Genomic DNA, 27,580 nt, shown 5'->3' with positions numbered 1-27,580 from the left:
CAAAGCTAGCCCTGACCGGTGCAGCGCACATACAGCTTTACACCACACACCCTTTTCCACGCACAAGCATAGCTTAAGCATCAGCGCTGGCTCATAGTTGACAGACACACCTCTTCCTCTTGATTTGTGGGTCCTGTGGTCTGGAAGAGAGATAGCAAGAAGAATGAGCATTGCTTGTGGAGCCGTGCAGCCGAGCTCCCGTGCAGCCGAACTCCCGTGCAGCCGAGCTCCCGCTTCAGGCTGACTTCAAAATAGCCGTGCGCGCATCAATTAGGGCTAATTACCAGAAGAGAGATAGTAAGCATACACAGCTGATACCCTTTAGGGGTGGGGGTGGAGGGTAACACCTGAGAAAGATCAAGTAATAAGGAGCTTGAGCATTCACTAACTGAAAGGAAGGGAAAGCCTGGGAATAACCAATAAGTTGCGTTATTGACTAATCAGAGTAAGTGGGAGAACTATAGAAGAGCTCCATGCTTTGCCTTTAGTGACCGAGGCCTGAAGACGGAGAAACGAGATAAGGAGTGCACAGGAGAATGAATGCTTTGGGCTACAGCTCAGAAACTGAGAGAGCCCATCTTGAGCGTGAGACACCTACGAGCACGCTGTGGACTAATTCAGACACTGGGGGTGACCATACTAGGAGGGACAGCTAAGGGCCGGCTGAGAGGTATAGGCTAGACACTGCCAGTGACAGAGCAAGCTCAGAGCCTGCTGAGGGTTACACCCCAGTCCCTAGGGGAAGCAAAATCCGGGGAGAGAGCTAAAGAAGCTGTTGTACCACAGATTGGAGTAGGAGACGTTGACCCAGGAGTGAGAGCCCATAGATGGAGGGTAGTAATATCGCATCCTGACAAAAACTCTAAGCAAGAGGGGAGTAAATACTTGCTGGCAGGAGTGTGTCCAATGGTATTGGTACTGGTGCAGAAAGGGGACCCACTGCTAGAGATTGAGGACAGCTAAGTGTAACAAGAACCTAAAGCGGGTGGTGAGAAGTAATTGCTGGTTAGAGATTGCCAATGAGCAAGCTGGGTGCCAGATCCCTGAGACTTTGAGTAACCAAAAAGGCCACTGGGTGCTAGACACCTCAGACTGTAACCCCCATACTGCACATCCAAGTGGGGAACCATGGGCAAGACCAGTGTTACCTTAGGTAGGCTTTTGAGACTTAGGATATTACACCCAGTAAGCCCACATATTGCACATTAATACACAATATCACCCTCACTACACCCACATCTTACTGTGAACCAAATGAATGTGATATGAAAATAGAAAAGCCAGTACATGTGATTTGGACCAGAGAAAATGTTGGCAGCTGAGTACTAGTCACACCGATCCCATGTTAAAAACAGCAAAATGGGAATTCTCATAAAGAAAATAATTGTACAGGGGGAACAGGTGGTTTGTAGGGAGCACATCTGGATGGTTTGCCATGCAATGTGAAGCTTGAGAAATCTAGTTGAATTATTTAACTGGAGTGATGTCAAGGGAAGGACATTATATTTGGTCAACTTAAAGTTCCTTAAAACGTTTGATTCAGTTCCACACACGTTGCGAAGACTACTACAAGCCCTAGAACGCAATGAAAACATCGGCACTGGATGAAGTGCTCACACATGACATGGGATGGGATGAGCCTTCTGTGTTCACGCTTGGAAAACAGGGCAAGAAGTGAAATCAACAAGAGAAATGGTAATCCTTTTTAATATAAATGAATTATGGAACTAGGGTCATGATATGGTACTGGAGGAGGCCAAGGATCTGGGGTGGTCAGGAGCCGCATAAGTGCAGGACCCTAATATTGATGCCTCATATTGATGCTCACTTGTTTCAGTCCTGAGATAAGTATTGTTTTCTGGATCGCTGCCGTGATATATTTTGTGAGATGGACTTGTTGCTCTCCTGAGGTCAGGGTTGCTTTTTATTTTGAACCGCGTTTCTGATGTCCTTTCCTGTGCGCAGTGCACTTGTGTGTACTTTTTTAGATTGGGCTGATAGGTATCACTTGTGCATCAGAGTACAGATAGGCAGGAGTGGCATATGAGGAGAAACACGCTTGTGGGTGTTGTTCTCCAGGCTCGGAAAGGCCTATAGTGCAGTAGGGCAATGCCCGAAACAAAAACACAAAATGCTAGTGTGGGACAGTTTTTTGGGTCAAGGTGCGCCCGTTTATTGGCCCATGTGGGCCAATTTGAAAAGTTACTTCACCATGCGACTAGTAGTTTTGACCAGTGTAACTGAATACATATTCTTTAAAATGTGCGATTTGCATCACATTTGATCAACACCCTCCCCGTTGAGTACTCCTCAAACAGTCTGTCACAAATGAAATGAATTGCTGTTTTCAACTGTGGGACACTTTTTCACTGATGTTCGAGAGACTTTTAGGCCCCAGTCCGACCCTGTTGTTTGGTTATTTGCCCACCCATTGAATGCCCATGGCTATGCTAACCAATATGGCCATTCCATCCCAGTTCCTGTCCCTCCCTGCCCAAAACACCTCCTCATGGGAACTCTTTGAGCTGACTTTAATCAAGTCTTACCATCAAACATTTCACTCAAAGTGCCTGCCAGTGTTTTTTTAAAGTAGTCTTCTAAGAGTTAATGGCTTAATTGGAGCTGTACACCCACTGCTGGTGTAATAAAAAGGTCAAGCAGGTCTGCCTTCAGCCACTCGATTTATAAGCACTCTGTGTGTCCTTCACTGAAGTACTCTTCAAAACAAGCATTGGCAAAGCCAACAGTTTTGGCTTGTGTATAAGAAGTGGGCATTTGCCAGGCGCTCTTATTAGATTCCCAGGTACTCATACAATTTTGCACCTGCTACCATCAATGGCCAGTTAATACCACTATTGCTGTGCCTGACAAATGCCTTTCCCGTGCCTAAACAAAAGACCAAACTGTTGGCATTGCCAATTTTTGTGTTAGTATTGCAGTATGGCTTTCTAACAGTGGGGGTATACTGTGTCAGGATTTCTGTTATCATCAGCGAATGCGGGGCCCACTTCTGGTATTGTAGGCGGGGTTTCCAGTGCAAGGTGCACTTATTTTGGTCCTTTATTGATTATTACATTTTAGTATTGTGGTGGTAGTGCCCTGCGAAAGATGTACTCATTACACCTTGCAGTGATGGTTGTGTTTTTGTATTTCAGTGGTGGCGCCATGTCTTATGTGAGTTTCCAGTGTTTTGTTTCTGCAATGTGGGTCATGTTTTATAATCAGAGTGATGGTGTGACCTTTTTTTTTTTTTTTTTTTTTTTATTTATTTATTTATTTGTTTTGGTAGCAAAAATAAATTTGCACCTTTACAAATTATACAAAACACATATAACACATATAAAATCTTACAATACAACAGTAGTACACAGATGTTTATACAACCAAGCAATACTAAAATCTATCTCTCTTTAAAATATTAAAACATTACCTAAAACATCAACAAGCGTCCTCAAAGTCACCAACTCATAGGGTCACAAAATCACAGTAACATCGCTGCATCGCCGAGACACCACCTCGCAGAGTCGAAATGACACAAAAGCACAAAATCGCAGGAAAGATCAGTGATACTAAATAATAAAACTAACCCATCTTAGACTAACCAAACCTGGTAGAGGTACTAGAGCATCACAAACCGCCACCAATGGTGGCAAAACCCACTATTCATCGAGTATGCAAACTCTCACAGATGTAAAAGTTTACCCACTCCAGAACGTCCTATTGAGTGGCGTCAGATGTTCTTCAATTATTACAACGAGTCGAACGGTTGCTAATATAATGGAGTTGGAGTTTCCCTGCATACATCGCAACCATACTAGGTGACGTTCAAACAGGGAAAACGACGAAAGGTAGTCAGCCAAGCAGCGTTTTCGGTGCTTGGAAAAAAAGCTACAGAACATGAAAAGGTGAGGCAGGGTTTCAGGCTCAGATGTACTTAAACAAAATCTGCAACCCTCCCATTTTGTCAATGTCCTATAGCATTTCCAATTTCTGATGCGAGCACCCGTCTGGATAAGATCCATACGGAACCGCATGTAATGCCGTCTTGCTCCTTTGTCTGGAAAGGCTAGAATGTATGGCAGGCGTGGAGCGACTGCATGTCTAAAAGAGGCATATGTAATAAAGGACGAGTAGCGTCCAATACGATCACAATTTTGGGCCCAAGAATTTTTAAAAAAACGCCTTTTGACTTTAACAGGATTATTTACCAGGTCATTCTGCGTCATATTCAAGGAGATTAGGACCGCTTGTATCTTCTCTTTCACACATGTGATCGAACTAGGACACTTTCCAGCTATCATTTCCTGGAAGTCCTCATAGAGTGAGTTAGGCGGAGGGGAAATCATTTTGGAGATGTGACCTTTTTTTAGTCTTGCAAGATGTAACACATTTCATGTTTGGTGTTCAGGTCGTATGGAAGGTGTACTTGGGTCATCCCTGCATAGAGTGGTGCATTTCATCCTAGCCTGCTACCTAGCTTGCTTATTGACTTTTAGTTAGTTCTCTCCCTTCTGATGCCCGGCTGCTTGTTTGTTTTCTGTGTGTTTCTTTATGTTCCTTGTGTGCCTTGCGGCCTTCGGGCGACGTGGCGTGTTTTTAAGAATTGAAATAAATAAATAAAAATATATATATTTCAGTTTTTGCAGTGGTGACATCCTGTCCTGTGTGAGGTGCACTTGTACGAGGCCCGCAATGATGGTTTCTTTTCACTGAAGTTCCGAATTGTGGGTCACCTTTCACTGCTGGTGACTTGGCCTGTGTGAGGTGACCACATGTCAGTACTTTCCTATAGACACCTTTCTGAACTGCAGTGGCAGTGTTCTGTGGAACATAAACATCGAATTCATGCAGTCAGTGGTACTTGACTCATGCAAGCTGCACTTACATTAGGCTTTCTTTAAATGGCATATTTCAGGTTTGCAGTGGTGGTTCCTTTTCATTATCGCAGTGGGGGTGACCTGTGTTTGGTACGCCTGATTTAGTTTTGCAGTGCTCACATTCCAATGAGTCCTTGAGTGATGGTTACTTTGCATTATTGCTGTAATGGAGTCCTTTCCTGGTTCACTAGTCTTGCAGCGTGGGTTGCCTTTGGTATTAAAGTGGTGCCGTTTTATGTGAGGTGTAGTTGTGCCTATCCTGCGGTAAGCGTGGCCTGCTGTACTGCATTTGCGCGTGTGCTGTGAGAGGGGTCCTTGTTTTACTCCTGCAACCAGGACCCCTTTCTGTACTTCAGTGTTGGCATGCCGCACTGTTGGTGTTACATCTTCTTCAGTGAAGAAGTTAGGGTCACACTTCAGTACTGTGGAGGTGGCGCTGTTTCCTGTGTGATACGAACCTGTTTCCATCCTGCATTGAAGGCCACCTTGGGATATGGTGTGGCAGCGGGAGTGTCCTGTGACAGATGTACTTGTTTCAGTTCCGCGGCAAGGGTCACCTTTGTGTGTAGCATAAGTGGTACCATGCCATGTGACAGGAGCTCCTGTGCCTGATGTAGTGATAGAGTGAAAGACACAGTGCAGTATTGCATTGGTGGTATTCTTTCTGGTGTGAGGTGTTTGCTTCTTTCCTGCTGAAGAATCATATTGTGGGTGCTGGACTTGTGGGCACTTCTAGCTTCTGAATCTGCTACACTGGTCAAACAGAGGTTCATCCCGTTGCGATGAAGGGTTTCACTTCGATATGCAGTCGCAATATATGACCCCCATTGTGCTCATCTCAGACCTAAAGTGTGAGAACAGTGTGCTCATAGAACCAATGGTGTTGCTAGGTCTGGAAAAGATCTGAGGCTACGCTAATGTCGGGACTGTCGGGACTCGGGGCTAGCTAGCCTTTTGGCTGTAGCTCCTGAGATTCTATCCGGGCTACAACCAAAACAACCGCCCCCCCCCCAGCAACGCCTTTGCATAGAACATACATTTCACACACAGCTTGTTTGTGCAAATATTACCCGGTACACAATTGCACTAGTTTTGACTGCTCTGCTTTTTGAAAACGACAAATATTTCATGCATCTCGAATGAAGCACAAATTGAGAGTCACTCTCAAAATTTCTGTTACATGAAAAATAATTCGATTTAAATGCTGCAGTGATAGGCCCTCATTACGACCCAGGCGCAAAGCGAAAAACGATGGCGGTAAACGATTACCGCCATCGTCTTCCGCTAAGGCCGATTACGACCCGTGACCGTAAACTACGATGTCATTAGCGGCATCGTAGCTAACGCTGCCGCTGACTGCGCCAAGGGCGCGCGCACGCGAACTTCCACACCGTACTTAGCACCATGGCGGAAAGGTACGCGAATGCCGACCCAAGCGGACATGCCCCTAACGCCATCACCCAGCCCGTTAAGTACCTTACCGCCATGGTGCTAATTACGCCATCGCGAACCAACCGTAAAGGGCCATGTAAAGTGAATGCAGCTGCCACAGGTGCACAGAAACAGCACAGGTGAAGGCAATACAGACTCAGGAAGTACAAAAAGAGCACACCCCACCCCTTCCCACACCCAGTCACACTCCACAATGATACCAATAGGACTAGCAATGTTGGGGCTGGAGGACCTGATAGCAATACGAGTGCTACAACAGCAACTACAACAACAACAACAACAGGCTGCACAGAGGAGACGCAGGAGGAGAAGGAGGGCAAGGCAGGCCCAGCAAGCCCCACCAGCACAGCCAGTGCCACCACGCAGGCAGCCCCCAATCCCACGCATCAGAGCCAGCCCATTCAACCTCACCGCTGAGCAGATCCACACCCTGTACCGACTGGACCGGGACACCATCACCACCATTGTGGACATGATACACAACGACATCATCAGCATGATTGAAACACCCACTGCCACCCCCCCCCCTACTGAAGGTAGTGTCCGTGCTCCACTTCCTGGCCACAGGCACCTACCAGCACACAGTGGGGCACTTGCATGGCATATCACAACCATTATTCTCGCGTACACTGATGCAAGTGCTCGATGCCCTCCTCAAGCACACAGATGACCACATCTCATTACCACGGTCTGCCCAGGAGATTGCCAACACCAAAGTGGGTTTCCATGCACTGGCCGGCATACCTGGTTGCATTGGTGCCATTGACTGCACCCATGTTGAATTGGTGGTCCCACATGCCATGGAGGTACCGTACCGCAACCGTAAACATTTCCACTCAATCAACGTGCAAATGGTCTGTGACTCCAACAGGATCATCACACTTTGTTCTGCCAGATACCCCGGATCAACCCATGATTCAATGGTCCTTCGGAACTCCACAATACCACGCTACATGGAGCGACATGCAGGCCCAAGATCCTACCTACTCGGTGAGTCTAATGTCATGAGCATGGAAATGCAATGTGGGTGTTGAATGACGTACCAATGCATATTTCATCTGGCAGATACAGGGGGGTGATGCATATGTCACATGGGTGCAACTGGCAGTAGCCAGATCATTCCCTGTGGCAGCACTGACGTCAACAGAGTAGTGTACACATTATGCCTGACCTAATCATCCCAACATGTGAATGAAAGTGTATCCCAAAAACGACACAACATCTGCAAGTGCATTGTGCAAATTGTGACCGCATTGACCCTAAAGAAAACCACCAACATGCACGTCACCATGCACCAACTACTGAAAGGCCTGTCCCCCACCACTGCGCACAAAGGAGGCACATGACAGACAGGAACATCAATGCACCACTACAAGACCCACAAACTGTCCCCATTGACACCAGTAATGCTCACTGGGGTCATAATGAGCCAGACATCAATGTTGCTATCATGTGAGCTTCAAGCTCACAGGACACGTGCAAGGTCACATGAATGACGGCCTGAACAGACACAGTGGATGGCCATTCACAAGGCAATCGTCCCCCCTGCATTGTGTTTTTGCATGCAAAACAGTACATGAGAGCCATGAACACATACTGGTTGCACAGTGTAAATCCATTAGCACAACTCTAATTGGTGCACAGTAACAGTCAGAATCAAGGCATGGTTGTGCGTCATGTTCACAAATCAATCTCGTTCCTGACACATTCATTTCTCACATTTTACAGGTGATGCGGGCTATCCCCTGAAGAGGTGGCTCCTCACACCAGTGCGGAACCCATCGAACCAGCATGAGGAGGACTACAACCGTGCCCATGCACGTACCCGTGTGGTGATAGAGCAGGCTTTTGGCCTACTGAAGGCATGTTTCTGCTGCCTCAGCAGGTCTGGCGGGGCACTCCTGTACCGCCATGAGAAGGTTGCAAAGATCGTCATGGCATGTGTCATGCTACACAATTTGTGCATCAGACGAAATGTGCCTCTGCCCCCTGACGCAGAACCACAACCACCTGATGATGGGGATGATGATGATGGGGATGGGGCAGCACCTCAGGGAGGCAGCGATGCACAGGAGGGGCATATAATGCGTCAGAATGTCATTGACCGATACTTCTAGCACGCACAGCGTGTGTGTAACATATGGATGGCACTTGGGGCACTCTGTGTGTCTGGTATGTCAACATTGTGGACTGTAAAACAATAAAGCACACATACGCAATGAGCAATGTCCACACATTTCGTTTGTGAGAAATGAAAAAGTGTATTGTTCTTCTGAATAGGTACAACAGAACCCCTCCCCCTCCCCCCTGAACACTCCAACACACCCAATTCCCCTCTCCCCCTCCCCCCTGAACACTCCAACACACCCAATTCCCCCCTCCCCCTCCCCCTGAACACTCCAACACACCCAATTCCCCCCTCCCCCTCCCCTCTGAACACTCCAACACACCCAATTCCCCCCTCCCCCTACCCCCTGAACACCCTGCAAACATGTGACAGTGCCCGTGGTGAAGTGTGTATAGTTTTGCACACTATTGACTGCCCCCTCTCCCGGAACCTGGGGCCCCCCTGCCTGTGCTCCTCAGGGTCCTGGATGACCTGCGGACGGGAGAGGCTTGTGCTGAACTTGCAGCTGAGGATGTACCGGGCTGCTCAGTACGGCATGTGTCCACAATTGTCTGGATGAGCTGGCTCATCATCTGCCGCACTGCAGCAAGTTCGGTGCATATGTCCCTGCTGGCAGTTTGGATGGCAGACCTGATGCCATCAGCACTCCTCTCCATGGCTGCACTGGCACTTCCACATTCTGCAACATGCTGCGTGAGGAGTGTGCCCAGTACATCCTGCCTGTTGGCAATCTGCTCCAGCGACAGCTGGAAATCTGGCCCAATGGAGGGTGCCAATGGGGGACCAATGGGACTACTCCCATCTTCCCCAACTCCCACTGGGCTTGGAGTTGCTGGCCATGAATTAGCAGGCGATTGGCCCTGGGTGTCATCTCCATGATGGCTGATTGGGGATAGGTGTGGTGAGTGAAGTTGCGTGTTGTGGGCAAGTCCAGTGTCATCCTCCACATCACTATCGGAGCAGGCAGCGATGGCTGCAGTCTCCCCAACAGTACTGCTCCCTGCTGACACATTGCCCTCAGTGGGCAACAGTGGGTGTTGTTGGGCTGCAGGCGCTGTCACGACCCCTTCCTCGGGGGACTTTGCTGCCCTGGCCTCTTCAGCCTGGCGTGGTTTCGGCCTGGGTCCAGCAGAGGTGGATGCATGGTTCCCTTCTCCCACTTTCCTGGCCTTCTTGGCTGGGGTGCTGGTGCTGTCGTCCCTGCTAGTGTCCGATTGCGAGCCTGTGGTGGAGCAGAGGAGGGTGACTGTTATTGATGGTTCAGCGGACATTGAGCAGGCATTGTGAAGAGTGTAATGGATAGATGGTGGAGTTAGTAGCCCGTGACATACAGGTTGCCTCCCTTTAGGTTCGGTTTTGCATGCAGGTGTGTGTCTGCCTACTGTACAGTGTACATGCTGCATGTGCGCAGGGTGTGGCTCATCTGCTGATGTGTTGCGTCTGCCACATTGTGATTGTCACGTGCAAGTGTATCAGGGTGTCTTGCAAGGCTGGATATGAGGCACCTACCTGTGTCTCCAGATGTCGGGGCCCCTCTCTCCATCTCGCCGACACCTTCGATGCACTCAATGCCAATCAGAGAGGCACATGTCTCCTCCCATGGCTGCATCTTCAGTGGGGAGTGTGCTCCCCCGCCAGTTCCCAGGGCCAGGTTACGGTTGGCAGACATAATGCCCCGGACCCTGATCCGCAGGTCGTCCCACCTCTTGCGGCACTGTTTGGAGGTGCGTGGGGTGGTTCCAACAGCACTGACACGTTGTGCCACAAGTTCCCACCCCTCCTTTTTGCGGCCTATGGCTGGCCGGTTCATCTCAGTGGAGAAGACAACATCGGCCTTCTCCTGGAGCGTGTCTGCAAGCATTTGCAGTTCCTCACGACTGTAGCGCTCCTGCCGCTGCCTGTCACATGCCTTCTTCACAACTTTCGGCATGGTTGGGTGAGGAAATGGGTGGGTTATGGGAATGACAGGGTTTGAGGGTTGGTTGTGGTGTGGTTGGGTAGGATGGCAATGGATTGTGTTTTTTAAGATGGCCGCTGTGCTGTTTCCCGTTCCGCCGCGATTACGCTATTTCCGGTTCCGCCTAATTGCGGTCACCGCTAATTACGGTGACCGCTGACTACGGTCGGCGCAATGATGGGTGGCGGTAGGTCACCCTGCGCTGTTAACGAGGCCGGTAAGGGCTATTTACGGCATGGCGTAGTTTACTTTACCGCCATGGCGTAATGCTCGTGCGCGATGGGTCGTAATATGGCGCTCTTATCGCCATCGGACCATGGCGTTAACGCTCATTACGCCATGGCGGTAATTTCGATTACTTACCGCCTGGGTCGTAATGAGGGCCATAGTCTCTTCGGTTTCGGTGCAGTTTTGCCAGTTCCATAGGTCGCTCGTCCTCCTCTCTAGTTTCCAACACATGCAAGCGGGATAAGAATCACGACCATGTTTCGAGCATTTCACGGGATGCGAAAGGTGAAAAGCATGTTCATCTATAATCTTTCTCAGACAAAATAATAGCTAAAAAGGGGCTGGGCAGAGAATGTAATTCTAAACCCACATAAGTTAATAAAATATTATTAGTATCAGTTTGTTCCCATAGAAAGATAGGGCACTGGGCACATGTATAAAGGCTAGGGCCAGTGCAGGGCACCGAGGACAGGCATAACTACATTTGGAAATGGCAGGGCCCAAATAGTGGCAGGCCCAGTGCACGTGGTAGTCTCATTATGAATTCAGAAGTGATGGTAAAACACCGGCCCGACTCTGAGTGTGCAATACTTCCTGCAGGATTTCCATAGAATACTCTAGAACTAGAAAGTATTATGAGCTGGGTTTCTAATTTCAATTTTTTTACCTCCAAAACAGAGCTGAATTTTTTTTTTCATTTATAAAAGAGAAGCGCAAGAACTTCTCTTCAAAACAGATTTCCTTTCAAAATGGTGACATGCATTACAGAGACTGCATGCATTAAAAAATGTACAGCAGTGATATCTACCATTATCCATTTCTGCAATCAATATGCCAGCGGTACTCCAGCAATACTGTTGCAACTTTACTAGGCAGAAACTCTGGGACGATTTTCGGGAATACTGCTGAGGTAGTGGTAATTACCTCTGGTTGTATTATCCGACTAGCTCTTTTATTTATTTATTTATTCATATTTGTTAAGCGCACAACAGCCCGTAGGTATCGTGGCGCTGGTTACATACAATGAGAAGCTTAGTTACAATAGAAGCAGAAATATCATTTTACATATTTTGAAGAATACATAGATTTAGGTGCAGTGGGAAAGAGGGGGTAAGAGGTTAGACGGGTTAAATGCTAGTTGAGGAGAGAGGTTAGAAGGGTTAGATGCTAGTAGAAGAGAGAGGTTTTCAGATTTCTCTGAAACGTAAAGAGGGAGGTTTCCGCTCTGAGAGAGGTCGGGAGCAAGTTCCATAACTTGGGTGCTATGTACGGGAAGCCCAGCCCTCCTCCTTTGGTTATGTTGATGCGTGCGATATTGAGTTGTTTGGTATAGCGTGTTCTGATGGGTCGGGCTGAGGTGGCTCTGGATAGTGTTTCTGATAGGTATGAGGGGGCCGTGGCGTTGATACATTTGTGCGCAGTAGTGAGGATTTTAAAGGTGATGCGGTCCTTGACTGGGAGCCAGTGGGCTGCCTGTCTGGCTTCAGAGATGTGATCTCTTCTAGGAATGCTTAGAGCTGCTCTTAGCGCATTGTTTTGAGTGACTTGGAGTTTGTTTACGTTCTTAATAGAAATGCCTGCTAAGAGAGGGTTGCAGTAGTCTAATTTAGCACCTATGGTAGCTCTTGCTATTGAAAGGCATTTCGACATGGTTAGGAAGGGTTTAATGGCGTTGATGATTTTGGTGCTTAGGGCCGAGGCGGAGACATTAGCATTGACTTGCTTATCCATGGATAGCGTCTTAATGTGATCACAAGGTTTTACTCTTTTCCCCAAAGACTAGATTAGTGACTTTCTGACACTTACGTTGAGAGACACCCTGGCATTAATGAAGTATTATTTATAACTGGCATCGTATGGAAGACTTTGTATGTTGCTCCTGAACCCAGTTATACTTGCACTGTGTTATGTCACACTCTTCAGGCACTGCCTGAGCCAGCTGAGCTAGCCACTTGGTACTTGCATGACATCACAGTACCAAGTGGAATGTTGATGTATGAGTGAGAGAAGGCTGTGCTAAGTGTTCTGTTTATGGGTCAGTTGGTCTCCCTCCCGGGGTCATGGGTGCCGGTGATCGATCTATCTTAGTATTTATCTTATGTCTATACCTTATGTCTCTATGTCCTGTAACATGTAACTGAAGAAATGGAAGTAAACTTACTTATAAGCAACTTATCTCAAGTATGGACATTGCTTTACTACACACTGATCTTAAATTCTAAAGGGCTTTCTTATTATGTTTGTTTAATCTTGCATGGCCTAAATATGTCAAGGTAGAGTGTAAATGGGCAGAACTCAAGGTCTGTTCATCTCCCTGAAAACCGTGTTTTATATACACAGGCCAACGTAATTAATACAGCTACACACATTTGTACACATTAATATCAATGTTCGAAAAGAATGTGAGTGGAGGGCCTCTGCTTTTTCTTCTGAAGTTCCACCATAACTATGCTTTTATCTTAAAAAGAAACCGTTCCAGAACAGTACGATTTGTTTTTAAAATGAAAGTATAGGAAGGCGGAAAGCGACTTCCTCGGTCTGTGTCTGCTGCCTATCAGCAGGGTCAATGGCAAGGCGATGATGAGCCAGCAGCCTTGGCGCCTGCGCATTGTCCTCGCACGTGCCCCACAATGCGCAGGCGCCTCTTCGTCCCTAGTCCCTGTCACGAGCTTTTACTTCCTCGCGAGAATCGACGGAGCATGCAGGGCAGTGGAGCAGACAAGCAGCCGATGTGGCATGACAGTTCCGGTCCACGGACTCTGGATTTGAACTGTCAATGAGTGAGCCAGTCTGAACGAGGCAGGTGTTTTCATTCTTCTTGTATGTTTGTTCGCACGGACCGGTGTAAGTCAGTGTGGGTGTTCTGATGCCAAAATAATTCCTATTCCCATCACCTTTCACTTGTGTATGATGGAAACATTTGAAGATGTTTTATTTTGACAAAGAAAACATTGCAGCGAGGTCTCGGTGGGAGCAAGCATTGTCCAGGCAGTGGCATTTGAATTTTAATTGTTCATCCGTGTGAGACTGGATCAAACCAAGGCAATGAACAAGCTCTAACAAAATCTTGTGGCGTTTCTAAACAAGTTGGCGAGTCCCCAGTGTTCAGGGCCAACATCACAGGAAGGTAGGTACTGAAGGAAATCTTCTCGAATAAGATTCAGATTGTATTACCTTAGTGTGATAGCTGTTTGTACTCTCAAATCCTTCCCTTCTAAGGTAGACGTGCACTTGCTGCAAAGCTTTATTTATTTTTTTGGAACAGTGAGAAAACTGAACCTTCTTGCTGCAACTACTATCTTTTGGATGCAACAATGAAGATTATTGCTGGATGTTATGTTGTGACAGGTTTTCAGAACACTGTGCTACTTGTGTCTTGAATGTCACTTCAAACTGCAGACCCAGACAATCTGGGGACAAGGACTTCCATGTCCGTACAAAAACAATAAACAGCAGATTATGGGTAGTTGAATCAAACGGCCAGTCTGGAGCTTAAACAACGGTCCTACGAAAGAGCTTAGTTTCCCAAACTTTGCTGGTTCCCCCTTGTCTGATCTGTCGGAATTCCATCTTAGAGACATGCTTCAGAGTTGCCAGCCTTACTGCCAGACTTTGGCATTGCATCCAGCGGAGATGTAGACCATCTAAGAGAACATGATGAATTGTACGTACAAAATGCACAGTGATGGTAACCAACACGTTCCGCAGGAAGATCAGTGTGCCTGAGTCAGAAGCATGAAATGACCCTGCTTAGTACCCGGAAGCCAGTGAAATTGGGTTAGTTCAGATGTAATATTGTGATTTCTTTTAACCTTATGGAAGGCTCTGGCAGCCCAATTATATTTTTGCTGGTGTATTCCAATAAGCAGGTATGGAAGCCGTAAGATAGAAATAAAGGGAATTTACTCTGGAAAGGACTAGTGCTTGCATTTTATGATGTTCTTTAAAGAGCAGCCAAAATGCATTGACGTTCTTAGCCAATAGCATAAGTTGAAAGCCTTAACAACCTTCCTATACTTGTCACTTGAGGCAGAGGCCTAGGCTGCAACAGGCACTCTGATTTCTCACCTCTGGAGCCGTAGCTGGCATTGTTCTGTACAGATAGTAGGGAGGTGACATATACACAAATTGCCATCAACTCTGTGTTAGGATTAATCATTTCAAAATGCCTTCCTCTGCCAAAGTCATGAGTTGGCTCTGCTACCCTAGAATGAGTGAAAGGTACACAGCAGCTTGCTTGCTGAGCCCCTGCCTCTGAGTGGGACTGAAGTGATACTGTAATGTTATAAAAGTTAGCAAAAACTGTATGCCAAGCTGAGCAAAGTGCTTGTGAGGAAATTTTGGAAGATGCAGGGCCATCGCTTATGGACTCACTGTAGAGGAGTTTTTAGTATACTTAAAACATAGAAAAAGTCTTATTATTTCATCATTTATTAATCTATTTATAGGTAAATCTTCAGTTTTTCTTAAAGACAACGTCTCACATTTCATTATATTCACTGTATTTGTTTATTTGCTATATTTTCAGGCGAGTTTCAGTCCCACCATTCTTCTCCACAAATCTACTTTAAACCCCACCTGATCCTTTTGCTGCGTCCTCCCTCCTTTCTTGGCATCACACTCTTTAATCATGCCATTCACTTTATCCTGGTCCCAGAATTACCGGCACATCTGCTCTAGGATGTCCTTCTTGTTGTTTTCTTCCAAAACAACAACAGTCTTCGGCTTTGATAACTTTGTTGGGTCTTGAGAATAAATCTGGGTACTTTCACAATAGACTTCTATCAACATTTCACCCCTGGTTGTCCAATTCTTTCTCAAATGGCCATTTATACCTCTTGCCTCAATAACTAAACTGCATCCCAGCTGAATCAGCACTTAATTTGAGTGCTTCTCAATGTTCTCATCCCTTTTTGGTACTTTAACACTTAGGGCTCTCAAAATCTTTTGCTTCAATTTCTTTGAGCAACTCTCGGCACCTCTCAGGTCCTAACGCCTCTTAAGGTTGTTAATACTTTCTGGGTTTGTGAGCCTTTTCCGGTCCTGCTTTTCCATACTGTCTAGGTCTCCTCTTGAGTTCTAGCGCTTTTTAGATTGTTTCCCAACTTGCTACGCCTCTCGTATGTAAACTGCTCTTCAAGACTTCTCAGTGCTTCTTTACTCAAAGTCAGTCCTTGGCTTTTTAGCACTGCCTGTGTCAAGTGCTCTTCAATACTTCCTGGCACCTCCTTTAGCAAGTGCTTGTCTTACCTACATAGCACTTCATTTGTCAATTGCTCAACCCGACTTCTCTACCCCTCATGTGGTAAGTGGTCATCTCATCATCTCACCTTCTCTATAGCTCTTGTGGCAAGTGCTGCTCTCGTATGTTTAGCACCTCATGTGGTAAGTAAACCTCTTTCCTCTTTATGAGACCAGTGCCCCTCTTGACTACTCAGAACATCATGGAACAGGGGCTCGTCTTGACTACTCCTCAGCTCGTGCAGCAAGTGCTCCTCTCATCTGTTCAGCACTTCAGGGTCTTCCGGAGAAGATAGATACTGCAGAGGTCACTCACCTTACAGCAAGGCAACGGATAAGCGAGTGGATCAGGTTGTTCAAAGTGAGCGTCTAGGGCACTTTCCGTAGGGTAGCTACTAGGGAATAACTTGATTGCAATTGGGATGGTGACTGATGAACTCAACGGAATGGCAAAGGACTTAGACAAGCAAAGGAGTGTGCTTCTAAACAGAGAGGTTGAATGGAGACCTTGGCACATTGCAAGGTGTGCTCGCCACTGGACAAACTGTCAATTCAAATAGTCCATCTCCAAATTGCTACTACTAAGAGACCCTCTATCAGACCTGGAAAACCTCTCAAGCTGCCAGAGGCCAGCAAACATATGAAGCATGAGGTTGCCAAGCTGCTGAACCTGTGGGGGATTGAGCCCTGCCAAAGTCCAGACTCTGTCAGCAAGTTTTTGAAAAAATCTGGGTCACAGACTTGAAGTTATTTTTAGTTTATAGGGGTCCTAATGCTGTCAGTAAACTGACGCTTATTCCATACCATGAGCATATGAGCTAGTGGATAAGTTGGAGCAGGCTCAATTCCTGAGAAACCTTCAATGTTGTCTTGTAGTTGTGTCAGACTACCTTGTCCCCTGTTCCAAGAGGAACATCATGTTCTCCACCCAGGTTTTCCTGCACTATTTCAAGGCCATGCGTTGTGGATTAAAGAATGGATGTGCCACATTCCTGAGGCTGGCTATGCAAGTTCCTACAGGCTGGATAACATTTGTGTTCCCTATTTGGATGAAACTGCAGGCTCCAGTGCATCTGATCCACCTACATTCAGTGTTGCATGCTCACCAAGAGAGCTGTGTTAACCGTTAAGGAATGCAGGTGTCAGGTGGGGCAAAGCTGATTGATATACATTATATTTAAGGTTGGTGAGGCAAAGAACTTTCTGTCCAGGCCAAGATCCAGGTAGTTTTTCACAAAGAGCTAACGATTAGACGCAAGTAAGAGCCTCCTTTTAGTGCTATCTGGTGACCACAGGAAATGTTTAACTGTTCTAGGGCCAATAGTGGCTAAACTAATAGCGGTATACTTTGTCAAACCGTTTAGAAAGGATATTTGGAAGGAGGGTTTTAGCAGGTGCAAGGGTTAAAATATGCTGTTTGTTACGAACAAGGAACCAAATGTTAGCAATCCCTTTACTGTTGATATTAAAGGATATGACCTAGGAGGAACGCCAAGGTATAGCTTGATGAGAACACCCTATAGCAATCACCAGCTGCCATATTCATCTGAGAGAGCAGAAGTGGCATCTGTGGTATGTCAGATGAGGTGGCATTTTACACATGGCTTTTATTGAAATAATAAGAAAAAGACCTATCTTTAGTTATACTAAACGGTTTGCCCTATCTAACAGAACTCTAACTACGGTGCTCATCATCCGAGTGGTTTGTCCAAAGCAAAAACGCTGCCCTCTGTCCAAAAACTAACCTACTTCTGACCCTACCACTAATCAAAAAGGATTCAGAAAACAAAAGGGGCTCAGGGGAATGTCTCCCTTCTTCTGGCCCGGCTGGCTTAGCCTTGGTGACTGATCTTATAGTTTCTTGTAACAGTTCTGATTAGCCCGTGCAGCTCCTCAAAGGGACTTCTTTGGTCTTTCTCAATTGTCCAATGACTATTGGCTCTGAATGGCCAAAACAGTTCTTTCCATAACTGCTGTTCATATATTCTGTCTAGGGACTTCTTCGGTCTTTCTCAAGTATCCAGTAAGCTGTTCTTCCCGGTATTAGGATAAGGGAGGTTACTCCTGTGGTACTCTTGGCTTTTCTTAGAGTTTCCCCACTCACTGTGATCAGGGAGATCACCACCATGTTTCTCTTGGGTTTTCTCATTGCTGTCACAATTACTGCTGTGAGGGAGATTATTCTTGTAGTCAGCCCTACAGATAAGGGGTGTATCGTCTACTTTTACTTGTTAAAAATGGGCAAATACACCCAAAAAATAAAAATAGGGAGTACAACTCCTCACAACAAAAATAGTAAACAGACACGTGGGAACTTCTGCCCCTGGTTTCACCCAAACAGCTTCATGGATATGTTTGTACCATTAGTGCATGTAGTACCACAGGAACAAACTGCTATTAATACTGCCTGCTCGGAAGAAGTAAACGTGTATCTTTTAATGAATAGGTGCAATGAAATCATTATTACAAAAACATTTCAATTTTTCAGATAAAATATTTGTACTTGCTTATAAAATACCACCATTGGGAAATGGACTTACAGTTTTTTCTCCCAAAAATCCCTTTACTCCCAGCTTAAAAAAAATAGGGAGTAAAATACTCCCTTTTCAAAACCTTATCTGGAGCAATGCTTGTAATACTCTTGACTTTTCTTAGGGTTTTCATAATTACTATAATGGGAGATCGATCACTGTGACAAGGAAGATTGCTCCCTTGCCACTTTTGCTTTTTACTTCTCTTATAGCTTTCACAATTTCTGTGATGAGAGAGATCTGGAAAGGGAATAGGAGGCTGACCTAGGGACCAGACACATGGAAGCCATGCTGGAAACTGGAACCTTCCAAGAACCTCCATATGTTGAATATCTACCTGGCCTGATGGTGCAAAAAGCAGACTTCCTCCTACCCAGAGTAGGTCAGCCATGGTGCTCACTCTTGTTGACACTGCAGGAGAAAAGTCGATGAAACATCTTCAAACCCTCTACCCTTGAAAAACATTACTTGCCTTCACCCTGCAAGTAACTGATGAAGAATTCAGACCACCAGAACCGAGATGCACTGGCAGCTAAACCAAGTCTGACTAAGATTAGACTATAGCCCGACTCAACAAAACCAGAGCGCCGGCGCTATGAGTGTCATCCTTATTTTACATGACTTTAAAGATTATTTGTAACAGTTTTCAAAAATCTTCTGCACACAGACTGATATAGGCTAAAAAGCACTATATATTAGATAAACAAAAAAGAAAAAACTCAAAAAGTGAGTGCAATAAAAAAGTAATTAACAAAGACAATTGCAGATGTATTAAATGTGCATATGCCAGGTATTCAGCATTTTGCCAGATTTTGCATCGTATGCTAAGGCAATATAATGATTTGCTCTGGTAGTTGCATACTGGGATTGGAATTGCTAGCATATACCAGCTATTGCTGTTAAAAGCCCATCAAGAGTACACGTACTTTGACCACTGCAAGGAATTGCCAGCAAGTGCCCAGCTGCTTGCATCATTGGGAATATATTGCAAAGCTACGGTGTAATTTGAAAATTCTTCTCCATGGCTGCCTTGCACAACCTGCACATCCCCTGTCTCAGGGGTAATGCCCATAACCTCAGTCTATGCTGTTTGGGTCTGTTTGCAACACACCGCTTGGCATGCAGGCAGTTACACACAGGATGGAATATTTGGAATGCAGCACTCAGCCAATCTTCTCTGTGCTATACTATATATCTGACAACAATGGGCAATGGGGGTTTGACTTAAAGTAAAATGCAAAATGCATGTAACGCATACCAGGGCTTGCAAGTTCTTGAAAATCCTACTAGTGCTGCAGAGCGAGTAGCTTACTGTACATATTTACCTAAGAGAAATCCACTCTACCCATGGGGACAGTGACAAATATTTACCAGTTATTTCTGTAAAATGGTGCCGGTCACTTTAAACATTTATCTGTAGTGAATGCCAAATAATTTTCAAACATTCCCATTCTCTCCAGCAAGATTGAGTACCATAAAATCACCCTCCATATAAATGTGTGCTGAGATGTGTAGGGAGTAAGCTTGGAGCCACCTTCCTCCTTGAGAATAGATCTGTTGATAGTTGGAAATGACCCCCACAGTTAGAGAGGGAAAGCTGTAAAATGATCTAACAACAGTGGACGTATACTCTTGCCATTGATACATGTGGTCCTGCTTGTTTTACCCAAGTTTGTTTAATATGTGAACCTGGCAAAACGCTAAATAAGGCTACATGTATAAAACACTTTTTTTTTTAATTACAATGGGCCTCATTACGACCCTGGCGGAAATCGCGGTGCTAAATGCACCGCGGAGCACGGCGGAAAGCTGCCGATAGCGCCATGGAGGTTGGCGGATTTTCCGCCCCATGCCGACCTTGGCGGGGCGGTAAATCCCCATTCCCCATTTTACCCTTCCCCATTCCCATTTTTGCCCCATAGGGTATAATGGGAGTGGGGAAGGAGTTAATTGCGCCACCGTAAAATACGGTGGCGTAATTAACAACAAGGTCCCGTAGCGCCATGGATTTTTCCGCCCGGAAAAACCAGGCGGAAAACGTTCCATGGCGCTACGGGAACTCGTAGTAGGGCGGACGGGTCCGCCGCAAATAACGCTGGCGTAAACCCACTCCGCCAGGGTCGTAATGAGGCCCAATGTGATTACACGTTTATATATTGCAATCAATTTTGGCAATTAGGTTATAGAACGAGAATTCTGTTTTATCTTTCCTTGGTCCCAGGGCTTGCTCGCTATAGGACATAGGTCAACTCTATCTTCAACCGGGGCTCATTTCTAGTGAACCCCTTTGTTCCTCGTCCATGAAGTGACGATTCCAAATATCACTGAAATATGTCATGTGAAAAGTCATGAAATAAAGACCTAACATGATGTCAAGCTCTCTTATTTGTTTGAATTGCTACTCACCATATCCATGTCCACGGACTTGTGTATCCTTTCACAGGTCTTTTCATATACTGTCCTCAGCCATGTGTGGATTGATAATTTAAACCACTCGTGAAATCCAGTCAAAGCTAGAGATTTATTGTCTCTGCAAAAACAATAAGTATTCTTTGATTAGTTAAACAAGAAATGCTAATACAACATACTTTCTGTTTTGTAATCTTTTTGCTACTTTTTTACAGGCAGAATCCTGTATATGAGAGTCCCCAACAACACACATTAAATAACTCATGAACATTTCTGTATTATCGTGGGACTTCTATGGCAACCCTCTTAATCGTGGGCTTTGGGGGGGGGGGGTTCAGAGAGGGGAAGAGGGTACTACTCACATATGTCTAAGCAATGGTGACTTCACTGGACATTTGTACCAAAGAAAGCAATATGTAATAGCAGAAGAACACAGTATAGAGCATCCGGTGCAAATACATCCAGAGAAGAGCCCTGACATCGAATTCAGATAATACACCTGCCTTTAAGCCATGAAACTCAAGATATATGGGTGATGTTGGGAAAGGAAGCTGGCAATTCCAGGCCTGGAACTGTGGTTCACATTCCCCGCACCATGTGAAACTCAGGAAAGCACTAAAACACTTTTCTTTCTCGGAAATGCATTCCCCAATAGTGAATAGATTTTGGAGCAGACCATTCTGTCAGGGTCAGGTACTTCATCAGATTATCTGCCACCGGAAGTATTACCTATAGTACTGTGTTAAAAAACACCAAATGAATAGAAACACAGGCAAAACCAGAACCTCTCTTGATATTTCTAATGGTCAATGACGTTTGGTACCATAACACTCACTGCCTGTTAACAGCTGAACCAATATCAGCCAGGTCTGCTTATGTGTCTTTACCCAAGTTAAAAAAAAATGGGGAAATATTTGAGCGCATACACAGGTTTCTAACTCCGCAAAGATATTTTATTATTTGTCCGGCGGAGAAAGTACAGAGTTTTGTGTCGTTGCTCAGAATAAATCCACTGCCAGTTTTGAGTGTTGTTGGTCCGAGACAGGGGGTAAAATTGGAACACAGCGCATGCCGAATATGTAAAATATCAAGCAAACTGGAAAACCCTAGCCACGTACCGACACTATGCCAATACTATGGAATGTTGTATACGAGCGAGCTGGGCAGGTATGTTCATGATTTGCACCCTGTAAAGCGCCGGACCCTGTGGAAACAGTGCCTGGGCACCAGAAATGCTGCAATGCACAATGCACTTTTCAGAATATGGACTGTAGTTGCTCCTAAATTAAGGAGCGTTTTTAGGAAACATTTTAAAAGATTTGTTTTTACAATGTGTGTTTTAATATTGGGATGTTTCTCTTTACTAATATGTGTATGAGTAGGAAAAAAAATAATTTGTGGATATGTTTTTCTTGTGTTTGTATCTGTCGTATAAGCTGTAATTATGACGATATGATTGTATGTTTAATAGAGATGTAAATTGTATATGAAAAATATCTTTGAGACTAAATCACATTAAATTATTTAAACAAAAATGATGTTCCTTTGAGTGATTGTATAAGCTTGAAAAAAGGCACAGTTCAAGGCATAGCCAGATGTGTTCCCAAGTCAGCCACCAATTGTGATCACGGAGCCCAACCTGCAACATCACTTCTCAATATACCAGTGTAACTGCAGAGACCCATGGGGAGTGGTGGTTCAGTCATTCGCTGGTCTAGTTTCAATAGTTGACTTAAGCCAACATCCCTATCTCTGGATCCGGTGCCACTGAGGAGTAGAGGCCTCCCCCGTTTCACAGCAGTAGAGCAATAGATGCAACAACCTCAGACCTGAAAATGTAACCTGTTAGCAGAAAGGCTAAACAACCTAATTCCCAGCTGAACGTAATGCTGGTGTCACTAAAATCCTTCCTCTTCAACCCTTATCTCCCTCGGCTGCGGCTCTCTTATGGACCGACTTCAGTAGCTTCTTGGCTCCCTTAATGCCCCAGAAGATGTATTCGTTCTCCTTCCAAGAAGCTCTCACTTTAGCTGGTCACAGCATTCCTGCTTTCCCTCCTTGGTCGAGGAAGGATTTTTTGTAATTAATTTCTTCAATCTCCTTCTTCTCAGGTCTGAAAAGGGACGAATCCTGTGCTGTTAGTAGTCTTCACTGTACACCTTACTAATGAAAGCCGGCCCCACCTCAGATTTGTGCCGTGTGCTACAAGTTTGTGTTTTGATCTTATAGTGCTCGTGTGCATGTATGGAATAATGTTCTCCCTATAGGCTCAGCACCACTGAAAGGCAGTGTGAAGTAAAGCTTGTTAGCTCATCACCTGCACAAGATGGTAAACTAATGACACTTGTTTCAGCGTAGGGACGCAGGTCTGTTTTTCATTGCCCTGTTCCCTATGATTACTGCTTCTATCTCTTTTCTGTTCTGGTTAACTTCTGAAATGATCTGGGCACATTGATTAATTAATTATTAATTCATATTTTATAATGCGCTATATTACAACAGACCAGTCCTTAAGCGCAGGCCTGGGATTCAAACCTGTGCTGCGCTGCGTGCCTTGCTTTCAAGACCAACCCATTGCCCGCAAGCAATCCTCTGGACTGTCCAATTCAGTGGTTCTCTGAAGAGGATAGAGGCTCTAGCTTCCAGCTGGGCCACCTTTCGTTCAGTTTGTGAAATGTAACCTCCTGTGAGTACCAAGATGGCCTAGACACTACCTGGGTGGCCAAGTAGTGCTTGTTTACTCAGATCACTTTCCAAAATTGTAATACAACTTGCTTCCAAAAACCCAAGTTAAAAAACCCAAAAGCCGACATATGGCACATGTTTCACACTAATAGCGATTTCTCAGGGCTTCCTTCGTTTTGGGTACAAAATAAGTTCAAATAACAGCTTGCTGTTTGGCCCACAGCCTGAGTAATAATAGCAATATTTGTGGCTAGATTAACAGAAAAGAACAGAACGTAGAGTAAAGAAAATGAACAAATAATTACAATTTCCACAGGGTGTTTTAAAAAAAAGAAATTTTGATTATCATTAGTTTGAAGCACACAATTTCATAATCTTAATTTATATAGTGACAAACGTACATACTTGATTAGATCAGGATATGAATGCTTGAACTTTGTTGTTCCCAACTATTATCAAGAAATATTAATAATACAAATAAAGGTGGAACAGCATGGACAAAGAAATTCATTCACAGGTGTCAAAATAATTTTATTTCTTTATAATTGTAAACTTTATTTGTCTAGCTTTTTAGTTTAATGTTTGATTAAAAGTGAATGGTGCTCACCCAATTGGTTTCAAATCTGTGTCTTATTGAACGTTTTCTTCTTTATTGGCATGTGATAATAATAATCTAACAATATAATAAACGGCCAGATGTATTTTGTCCCTGTACGTTTGTCCGATGCAGTAGTTTCGGCTGTTGTCACCGCTAGAGGGAGTTATTGCCTTATGAAACATAGAGACAAGCCAATTTCCATAGCTTTGTCTGTTGTCACCGCAAGAGGGAGATGTTGCCTTAGACTATGTAGTGGTCCTACTGTGTCAATGAAAACCTGCACCTTGGCCCGTGTACACAGGCTCTTACACTACATCAATAATAATGTAATTCTCATATAGCTCTACACACCCATAGGTCTCAGAGCACTGAAGTAACAGAAGACATAATTATCCCACAGATTATCCCATAGACTGGTACTCAATTTATCATCTTTGGAAAGGTGAGAGGCTGAGTTGACCCTGCCGGAATTCAAAACTGCCACAGCTGGCTGTGCACAGATATCGGGGGCAAGCGCTTAGCTCACTCTGTTATCTGACCGACTAAAGACAGTCAGGTGAAAGGCAATCAGTTCCTTCAAATTCATTCTAGGAGCTCTGAGAGATAATGATCCCTGGAACCTCATGACTCTTTGGAGCCACCATGTTTGAGTGGAGCTGCAGGCTGTGAATCATATGATTAGAAATAACTATTTACACACTATACAGCCACCCCTGAACTACATATACACCTAACCGCCCATTGTGTCCAACCCACTGCTCCAGCAACCAGATTCCCCACTACTTGTCATTGGGGGAAACCACAATCTAAAATGGTGGTTATGATATCACCTCCTAACAAGCTGAGTAAGTAGCTTGTAGATTGCTGTCTCCTTTATAAGCACCAGATGTCCCAATATCCAACAGATGGTATTGATGTGAGTCATATTGGGGGTCCCTGTCACCTCCAGTTTGATGTGGGGATCACTCTTGAAAACTCACCAGCCTGTTTCTTTTCGCTCAGCAAACACCTTCTTTTCCCCATCTCCATGCTCCTCTGAGGGTCATACTCTGCTATTCAGTCAGAATGCTGTGCTCCACTATCATGGCAGTGCAGTGGATATTATTTTGTGCACAAGTGAAACTGTGCTGTGGAAAAGTGGTATATGACTCTTTTAGCTCCATTGACAGTGGAAGTCTTCTCATAATTTATTGATTCATATCACTCATGGATATATCTGCTGGACACTTTGTTATTTAGAGGGTGCCTCCAGAGATTCAGAAAAGGGACCAGACTGGAGCTCCACAGAAGCAGATCCATCTTTCAACCAGGTCTTCTCCACGCCCCGAAATTATTTATCAACAGAGTTTTCTGAGTGACATAGGAAGGTTATAGCAGGGTCCCCCTTAACAGAAAATGCACTATGTGGTTTGTAATCTAATATTGGTAATGTGAAGGACTTACAATTTGATGAATGTTGCTGTGACGGGTAGTGTAATTGAACATAAGGAACAATAATACTTGTCAGACAAACAAGATCGACACACGACACATTAATTTCGAGTTATGGCAAACAGTGACAGTTATATTGTTGTTTTGCAAGACATTAGCACAACATCCTACACCTATAAGGAACTGACCGCAACAACCTGACTGACCGCCCAGCCCCCTCACCTTTATACTTCAGTAGGCACCTGACGAATTGGAAACTTAAGAACATTCTGGAAACTCTCTCTAGGCCTACTTGCAGAAGAATATTCCTCCTCCTGTGAAACATTACAAACCTTTATTTGTACTTCGTCCTATTTTGATATTTGCTATTTGCTTCTGGTTGTCGTACCATGTAACGAGTACTCCCATGACGCTTCCCGCTGAGAGGAATAGGACTCCCTCCCATCATGTTGACATCTGCGCTCTCTGAGCGATCCTTTGTTAGTGCCGGATACAACCAGTTTAATGGATCAAATGGGCTCAAAGTGTCTTGGTGCAAAGACAGCACTTTTCACTGTAATATTCTTTGCATGCTCAATAGTGTTCTGGAAAGCGAGCATTGCCTTACACCAGATCTATTTTTCTTTTCTTTATTTTACCCACAACAGTTAATACAACTATAGGCATAGCAATAGAGATGGAGTCATAAAATTGAATACGTTACTCCATAGCTGTGTGTTCCCCTCCCAGATCCGGCACAAATTCTTAGGTGGGCCAACATCACCCCTCCACTCGGTGGATGCGCAGGATTAACCTACTTAGAATATGGACTTTACAAGTATCTTGAAATCAGGACACTTCAAAGAGTATAACACGAAGAAGCAACTCTTTGAGATGGTGGTGGAGCGTTTAATGTTAAGAAAAATATGTTGTGTAGCGTTAGGGTTCTAGATGGAAACATGAAACAAGAGAGGACAGAATGTCTGTCTACTATGGCAGAATAAAATTATAATATAATCATTTGTGGTTGTGATAGAAAAAGTAAAGTATATTAAGTTTAACATGTTTCTAGTTCAGGCAAGTCTCTCAAGAGTGTGCTTAAGTTAATAAATAGTTTTCTTGCTTCTCACTTGAAGAAGATTCGTCATTTTCGATTGAGTGTAGTATTCCACTGTTCTATCCATGTACAAAGCAATGATGGAGGAAGACGTGCTGTTAAGTGAGCAGGTTGAACCAGTGTTCAATACAAGAATATCAAAGATTCTTGGTCCACTGAAGGAGTGCTAGCAAGCACACTGTAAACTATGGAAATACTTTACGAAAGAAATTGGCTAAGTAAGCACGGAATAAGCTTAAAGCAGAGTATCCAGAACCCTCTGCGCGGACTGCGGAAATGGACCTAAAAGACAATATTTTCTGGGTAAATATTTACAATACATATAAGTACAGCTGCTGGGGACAATCATGCATCAACGATTAGGCCAAAGGTTCAAAGACCAAACTGCTCTCTTCGCTGCCCCCAAGGACTCTCTACTGGCCCTGACCACAGTGCAAAACAGCTACATCGTCCTAATCGTGTTTCCTCTGTCTGCTCGCACCCTTCAGACCTTGCTTTTTCACCAGGAACTGATTGAATACCTCCTCTCTCTGGCTATGACTTTGCCTCCTAGGCCTTCACTATAAACATCAAAATGCTAATTCTCACATCCTCCATCTTAACCACCCTCTCCTCTCCATCCCACTTCTCCCTCGCCTCCCTTCTACGTTCACTTTGCTCTGCCAGCCCATTCTGTTAACCCCTTTGCACCACAAATTGCAAAGAAACTTGAACCTTTCACCTCTTTTCACCTCCTCGCCTTATTCATCTGCTCCCAACTGATTCATTCCCAGCCTGTTATGAAATAGTTACAGTCATGCCTCTGCTAAAGAAACCAAATGCTTACCTTACCACAACAACCCTTTACTGTACATACCTCTCTCCTTTCTTCAATTACAACTCTAAAATCCTTGAGAGGGCTGTCTTCAACCGCATAGTGAGCTACCTCGAAGTACACTTACTTGTTG

The 27,580-nt window shown here is 44.8% G+C and overlaps 1 protein-coding gene across 1 annotated transcript in view; it reads right to left on the bottom strand.

Annotated features, from left to right (window-relative positions):
• Positions 1–27,580, bottom strand: part of BAIAP3 (BAI1 associated protein 3) — a 2,154,334-nt gene that overhangs the window by 195,141 nt on the left and 1,931,613 nt on the right. Inside the window, exon 22 of the mRNA XM_069647200.1 lies at positions 20,821–20,944. Coding sequence (XP_069503301.1) covers positions 20,821–20,944 — 124 coding nt within the window. The remainder of the gene's footprint in view (positions 1–20,820; positions 20,945–27,580) is intronic.

The sequence above is a fragment of the Ambystoma mexicanum genome, chromosome 2q (assembly GCF_040938575.1).
Source record: "Ambystoma mexicanum isolate Mex_15411 chromosome 2q, UKY_AmexF1_1, whole genome shotgun sequence".
Classification (NCBI taxonomy): domain Eukaryota; kingdom Metazoa; phylum Chordata; class Amphibia; order Caudata; family Ambystomatidae; genus Ambystoma; species Ambystoma mexicanum.
The sequence above is the reverse complement of the archived record's forward strand: the minus strand, read 5'-3'. Positions and strand labels throughout refer to the sequence as shown.